The sequence below is a fragment of the Polyergus mexicanus genome, unplaced genomic scaffold (assembly GCF_030449975.1).
Source record: "Polyergus mexicanus isolate NDT 795.1 unplaced genomic scaffold, iyPolMexi1.0 SCAF_10, whole genome shotgun sequence".
NCBI classification, from domain to species: domain Eukaryota; kingdom Metazoa; phylum Arthropoda; class Insecta; order Hymenoptera; family Formicidae; genus Polyergus; species Polyergus mexicanus.
In genome coordinates this window covers 8,709,873-8,717,620 of record NW_027223330.1, presented here as the reverse complement: position 1 = coordinate 8,717,620, position 7,748 = coordinate 8,709,873, and the positions used below count along the sequence as shown (strand labels likewise).

General features: G+C 41.9%; 2 protein-coding genes across 6 annotated transcripts in view; both read left to right on the top strand.

Moving 5' to 3' along the window:
* LOC138937209 (ERI1 exoribonuclease 3) overlaps window positions 1–7,748 on the top strand; it is a 181,367-nt gene that overhangs the window by 43,774 nt on the left and 129,845 nt on the right. The window lies entirely within an intron of this gene.
* The window catches only part of Eip74ef (Ecdysone-induced protein E74), a 186,508-nt gene that overhangs the window by 66,245 nt on the left and 112,515 nt on the right, over window positions 1–7,748 (top strand). For 4 of the 5 annotated variants that reach the window (XM_070303221.1, XM_070303225.1, XM_070303222.1 and 1 more), the window contains 3 exons: window positions 1,070–1,363; window positions 1,463–1,709; window positions 1,814–1,915. In XM_070303221.1, the coding sequence (XP_070159322.1) occupies window positions 1,223–1,363; window positions 1,463–1,709; window positions 1,814–1,915 (490 nt within the window). In that variant the 5' untranslated portion in view covers window positions 1,070–1,222. The remainder of the gene's footprint in view (window positions 1–1,069; window positions 1,364–1,462; window positions 1,710–1,813; window positions 1,916–7,748) is intronic. The other variant, XM_070303223.1, reaches the window with a different exon arrangement.

Genomic DNA, 7,748 nt, shown 5'->3' with positions numbered 1-7,748 from the left:
CCCCGCGCGTGCGCGCGGTGAAAACTTTCTTTCGCGGTTGCGAGTTACGTAAATGCAGTCGAGTAGAAGGTGCATAGAAATGCAACGGAGGCGGGGAGAGCGCGAGGTTACGCGCACAGGAAGTAAAAACAGAAGCCAGAAAGAAAGTTCTCGCTCTCGGTGTTTTCACTTTCATGGAAATTGTCCGCGCGCCCCTTCCCCCCCCCCTCACTCTCTCACTCTCTCTCTCTCTCTCTCTCTTTCCGCCAGTATTATGCGAATTAGCTACGAATCATCATCCTCTGCGCGCATCGATGAGCAGCCCCCCCCCCCCCCCCGCCCCGACCCCTCGAGGAATCGATCGAGTCTTTCTAACAGAGCGGAATTGTTGTTGTAAATGAGAGATTTTTGTCCTCGGTAAATATCTCATTTCAGATCTTTCATTTTTCAATTTCCGGTTACGTAATTAAATATTTAAATATTCAAGTGTCATATAAATGCGCCTTCTGTCAAACTTTTGATTTTGAGAAACTCACTTTAATTTATGCATAAAGATTTTTTTTTTTTTTTTTTTTTTTTTTTTTTTTTTTTTATGTTATCCCAATGCATAGCGTGATTATGGATCTGCAAAATACGAGAAATCTTTATATCTCTCTTCTATTTTTCCACATAATATATAGTATTACGTCTCGTATAACCTCCATGTATATGGTAGGTACAGACGAGCGGTAAGAGAAAGTGACACTATCGTCAAGTTACATTTTTTCAGTCGAGTTTAAATTAGATTCCAAATGAAAGTGCGAGCGCACGATGTACCGAAAGTCATTGCGAGATAAACGGAAGAAAAATTTAATTTATTGAGAGAATGTGTTTATAGATAAGAGCTGCATCTAAATTCTAAATCGTTGCGGACACATACAACACACTTATCTTGGGAATCTTAATTAGATATATAATATCGTAAAAAAAAATATATCGCGAAAAAATATTTATTCTCGTTTGTTTAAACTTAAAGAAGTTAATTGTACGTGTTTTTTTTTTTTTTCTCCTTTGAGATGCATCTAACACGCATCGTATTCTATATTTTCAGGTGAGCAATAACTCGTGAAAAAAAAAAGGAAAAAAAAAAGAAGGAAGAATCGTCCGGGAGCAGCATCAGACGAAAGAGGAGAAGTCCCGGAGAGGTGGTTTTAGATGTTAGAAGGCGCGGGGGTGGCTAAAGTGGCCCCGCCGCCGGGTCCCGATGCCGGTCCCCGTATCGCAAACGCCTACATTAACCTCCACCCTCGTACCCAAGGAGGAATCAAACATGCCTTTCATAGACGACGAGCTATTCTGGTACTCTGACAATGACGGAAAAATGGATCTGACCCAGTGCCTTCAGGTGATTCTCGAATAATTCATATATTATATCAATATCGAGAGATTAATCGCGATGTATTTTTTTCATCTCATTATCTTTAAATTCCCTATGTGCTTTCAGCAGAGCAACACGGGGCAATCGGTAGAATTCTCGCCGATGGAGTTGAGTGCTCTGGTAGGAACGCCGGCGGTTCCGAATGTTCCGGCGGAGGAGGGCGCGGGTATGTCCACAGGGGAGGAACTTTTCGATCCTCTGGATTTCCTGCGGGAACTCGAGGCGGAGGCAAGTCAACCCACCTCCACCACGACCCCCTCATCCTACAGGAGACAGAGGCATAACATCGCCGCCGCAAATCCTTTATTAGCGGGTAAATTATCCCATTATACATTATTATTATGTATTTGCGTTCTTTTTTTTTTTTTTTTTTTTTTTTGCACGACTCGCGTGCTAATCGGTTCTTGATATTTGCAGAAAAATTGGCGGCCCCGTCCACGCAAACGTCTCCGACCTCCATCCCTTACGCTTCGAGGGCGGAAATCAAGACCGAGAACATTAAACCGGAGCCGAGTATCGGTAAGTCGTACGTAGATCTCGTTTTTCTCTCTCGCTTCACATATATCGGTATTACAGGAAAACATCGATAATGCCAACTTCTATTTTACCGACAGTAGTGGTGGTTTTTTGGGGGGGGAGTAAAAACGTATTTACGAATTCCTTCTTTACCGATAACGAATACGATTCTTCTTACCTTCGTGAAGTTGTCGCGTGTTTCGATCGGATGTTCAGGTCGCTCCGCGCACTTTACCGGAAATTCAAATCGCTCGCCACCGAGGGGGAAATCGGCCAAGGTCCCGCGAAACGTGCGTCTACATCCGCGTGAGCGATAATAATCGCTTGTGTGTTCCCGCGTACAGTGACTCGAGAAAAAGAAGGAACGCGCGTACGTGTGCGCGCGCGGTGGCCCAATTCGTATAATTGACAGCGTCGTGTCGTAACGTCGCGCGAACGCGATTTCGTCCTCGTTTCGCGATTTTGAGTCCGCGAACGAAAACACGTCCGTCATGTATCCGCGAGAATGGTACCTCGATATCGAACTTTGCTCGCACTTGTGGATTTATGGATCGCATCGTACGAATATTCTTCAAGCATACTCTAACCTCTCGTCGATGGATTCCGATTCGTGGATGTCGAACTTCAATCGAGGTAACGAGATATTTACATCGACGTTGCCGCAAAGCGTGGCTTTTCAATGCAATTGAATCCTTTAACTATTGAATAATTTGACGAATATGTCGTTTAAACTCATCGTTTAGACATTGTATCTTGTACAATATCTAAACGCATTTACAGTATTTTGAATATGCAATTTGTGTAGTTATTAAAAAAATTATTATTAATATAAAATTGATGGACTCGTGGTTTTCGACATATTCAAAATTTTGAATAAAATTTGAGTAATATCGATCTTTTAAAAGACAACTTTTGTGGACATTTCTCCATCGGTGGAACGTAAAGCAAAGTTACATGAATTTGAGAGTTAAAGGAAAAAATAATAAACAGATGGATCGTAGATTTTATTGATTCTACATTTGCCTGCGTAAGAAACTGATTTTCCGCAAGTTTTAATCTTCGTAAATGCTGAATAATAAAGATTCCGAAATAAATGCTAAATCACACGGGGTAAATGTCGCGTTATAAAAATTTTTAGCATTTCGAGAAACGTAAATAAATATGATAATAAATAATAACGCGCGTCGCTCGTGTATCCAAGTATTGAGAACGAGATGCTCGATATCGAAATACGTAGTCTTTTTCTTGTTGAGAAATTTTTTTTTCTCGTTTTGCAACTTGGACGATTCGCGTCGATTGGCCGGATTCGGATCTTTTCCCGAAGCCGAATTTTCGCGCGACGCGGGCTTTTTCACGACGCATCCGACGAGTATCGCAATTGCAATTTCGTCCTGACCGCAGGCCGCGACGAGTAATTACGAGCCGTTAGAACGCGAATCGAAGTGGGTGCTCGTCGTTGTTCTTTTCACATTTTTAGAAAGCGGTTGGAAAGTGAGAAACGAAACTTTCTAACAAAACTATTACAAATACAAGCTCGAAATATGCTTATGCGCACCCTAATGTTGCATTAAATATTAAATTGCAATAAAAAGCTCTGAAAAGTCTGCGACATTGCGTTGTTCTTCCCATTTTTTTTTTTTTTCCCCGTGAAAATAGAATCATGCTTTATTATTATTCATTTCTCGTAGAACCATCTTCTTCAGCCTTTAATAAATCCACTAACCATTTATGTTATCGAAATAAAATTATACCTATGACGTAACAACCAGAGTTTGAGAAAGTAGAAGTTTTTATCAGATTATCCCCTGAATTGTATGAAGAATTATTATAAAAAAAAAAAAAAAGAATCTTTAACTAGGAAAGTAAGATGTTACTAATTCATACGAAGATGGAAAAAGACTGATATATATTACTTGTAAATAATATTTAAAATTTAAAGTAAAGATTAAATTTCTGCCATTAAAGTATCGACGATTTGCGTTTCACGCAAAAACATGCTGATTCTAAACTTTACTTGGAAGCTCTAGTTTGAATCGAGACGCGCGAAAACACGTAGAGAGAGAGAGAGTGAGTTGGATTTAATTCGTTAAGGATGTCCCGCAGATTATCCGGCAGATTTCGATCGAGATGCCTAGCGAACTCGTTGAGCGAGGAAAGCGAGCGCGTAATGTGTATGCGCGCTAATTTTCTGGCGTGTGTCTTTCCGACGCTAGCATCACACTTTCACCGGGTACTCGGTGCGTAACGCGCGCAAAAAGAAGCGGATTTTCACGGGGGACGCGCTCATTACGCGCTCGATCGAGCGACGCGTCAACGGATGCGGATTTGCGTGATGCGTCGCGATTTATTGACATTTCGGTCGCTCTTTCTTCCCTTCGAGAACGACGCGATCTCCCTTGCGCGATGTGACGGAGAGACTGACGAATGCGAGCGCATTCGCGAAAATAAAAGTAGAACGAAAGAAAGTAATTTCTCGCATTAAAGGTCGGAACGCGAGTAACTATATAATTCACTTTCGACTCGTTCCGTTACTGGAGCGACCGCGCGGTGCACGATGCACATTTCTTTATGGACAACTTTCGCGATTTTTCGTTAGGTTTGTTAGATCGCGATCGGAGTAACGGGATTAATTGGAGCCTTGATTCTGCGAAGAACGGAATTTTAGGAATTTTATATAAAAATCTAATACATCGTACGCTCTATATATTTTAGTCTCGAAACTTTGAAAATATTCCCGATTTAATTTCAAATTGCGCGCGTGTACCTTGGATTTTTAAAAATTTTCTCTTACAAGATTCTCGTTCCCTTGTAAACATGTTTTCAAATCTCTGGTAGATTCTGGTAGAAGGAGGGTCTCGAATCCTCTATAGTGTTCGCGAACGCCACGTGGTATAAGTTCCGAATCCCCGGCATTCTATCGCCTGTAGATTCTACACCCGCTTAGAGGAGATAATCCGTCGGATTCTGGGCCCTCCATGGCCTTCTCGAATTCGAGATACCGCGGATTCCCGGTTCCAAAACGGTCCTCGTCGCGTCCTCGCGTCGGAAACGATCCGGGGAATGGAATTCGTCTCGATAACGCGCGCGTGACGCGCGAGTGCATCCATCCCTCCCTCCCTTCACCTCCCTTCGGTTTCGGTTTTCTCTCCACCCGTTGCATCCAGCTGTCCTCCGCCCGTTCGCTGCACTTGTCGCTACCCTCGTTCCCTTGACCCTCCCCAAACACATAAATTCTCGCCGGCCGTCCGACGCACCCCCTTCCCCAGCCCGCCCAGCCTCGCGTCTCGTTCCGTCTGTTACCGCGCTCGGTTCGGGTGGGGCCCCACGGAAATAGATTCGAGATCTCCGTGCGCCGATTTTCTCCGCTTCCTCGCTTAAGCGAAACGAGTGCAGCGAACGCGACGATATCGCGACGAATTTGCCCGCCATGTGATCGATCGATCGATCGATCGATTCAAAAAAATATTCAAACACCCCAGACCGCTGCGTTTTAATAAATAATGAATCTATTTTTAATAAAAAGTTCAATTCTTTCCTAATTATCTCTCATCTCGATCCTTTTACGATCTTTTGAAATATGCAAAATATTTAATGGATCAGTATATATATATATATATATATATATATATATATATATATTTTATTATTACTTTGTTGTGTTTTATTATTATCTTGTTACTATGCTAATATTATCGGATTAAACAGAAATGATTTGATATAAATCTTCCTCGGTATCACATGTTAAGTAGTCGCGCGTGGGAACGGACGGGGTGAAGATTAATTGCGAATCCGAGACACTACTAGTGGACGCGAGTAATTCTATGCTAAACGCACGGCCCCGCTTCGCGGCGTGCGCTTATTCTTGAAACGCCCTCCTGATCGAGCTGATAACTCGTTTTCAAGCGATTCCACTTTCCGCGCGACCTTTTACGCTTTTCTAGGTTTCGCTATCGGGCCGCTCATTTCGCAGAGATGCCGGGGTTGCGTGCTCCCACGCGACGTTGCACTTGCCACACTTTTGCTGGAATTCGCCGGGGCATTCGGTATTGCAACTTTCTTACGAACTTTTACCAAAGGGGGGGTCTCTCAGCCTGGGAGGGAATTCTTACTATATATTATGACTTATTCCGATATTGACTCTTGGTATTGATTTATCTCCGATATCAGAGAATATATCTTTGATGACAAATAAAACATACGTGTGAAACTTAAGTAGAGATATTTTCACATCAATATTTATCATTCTCCATTACTTGCATACTTTGTAAATACAAAATTTTCTTTACTCGATTATTAGATATATCTCGATACTCTTTCAAAACTATTAATATCTTCTGTGAAAAGATATCCGACTTTAAGTACTTTTATATCGAACGAATAAAAAGAGAATCTCATACACCTTTAGATGCCTTTAGCTGTGCGTTACACACACACACACACACACACACACACGCTAGAGAGAAAGAGAGAGGTGGGAGATGGGAGGAAAATTTTTCAATTAAATACAAAATTTTCTTTACTTAATTATCAGACACATATCGATACTCTTTGAAAACTATTTGTATCTTCTTTTAAAAAATATCCAAAGATTTTAGGTACTTTTGAAGAAGATATCAAGTATCATTGCGATGTGCCGATAATATTTATATCGAACGAATAAAAAGAGAATCTTTTTTTTTTTTTTTTTTTTTTTTTTTTTTTTTTTTTTTTTATAGATATTTTTAATTGCGCATCACGCATACACGCATTAGAGAGAATGAGGGGTAGGAGAGGGGTAAAATTTTTCAATTACTTAAACTTGTAATTTCCCCCCCCCCCCCCCCCCCCCTAAAAATATATGCGCTTCTTTAGATTGACGCGACACGCAACTGCGTTACATGGGAACGTGTGTAACGAGTCGGTTTCGAGGGATCCCGGGCCGGTTGGGTAATCGGCTTCCTCGTATTGCCACAAGACGCACTTGTGTGTGGATCTTTCTCTCCCTCTTTCTTCCTCCTCCTTCATCTCTCCCTTTTGCGTCCGTATCGTTTGAAAGTGAATTCAAGATGGCCACTTTAAGAGAGCCTTTAAGCGGCGCGTACGCATTCGCGCGCGTGTGCCATGCGTGCGTGCGTGCGTGTGTGTTGCGCGGTCGGCGATAGTGCACAGCCGCGTATAACGAGAGTGTTGACATTTTCTGCAATCAGGTCAGGGCCCTTCTTGCCAAGCGCGCGCGTGTGTCGGCATTACCGTTGCGTATACCCTTCCTTAAGGCGAATTCGCACGCGGATGTAAACAGCGTTCCGCGCCACAAAAAAAGGCCATCTTTTCCGTCCATCTTTTCGTTGAATTGAAATCGATATCGCTTAGACAATTTTAATTAATACGAGCATGTATTTTACATCTTAACACGGAGCCAGATAAGGCATTCAATTATAAAACTTTATATTTTCTCTTTCATTTTGCTTAATCGCATCAAGATAAGAAAGATGAGCGGGGAAAAAAGTCATCGTTATATTTTGTAATCGTCGTGTTTCTTTTCTATTTACACAAAATCACGTCGTATTATTAACTTGAATTAAAAGCGTCGCTATTTTAATTTATCGTAAAAAAAAAAAAAAAAACAGTAGCGGGAAAAGATACGCCGATAGAGATTGGTCGGAGCGATGGAATCCCTATAACTTAACAAGTTAGAAAACCACTTTTATCAGGCAGGAACGAATCCGAAGAACCACCTGTTGAAAATCGCTCGCTGTTTGCGCAAACACATCGCTCTCTGTTACTAAGGGAAAACTGAATCGCGCGCGGCAGCTATTTTTCGAGAAATGACTTTTCGCGCTGCAACACACAACTCTGC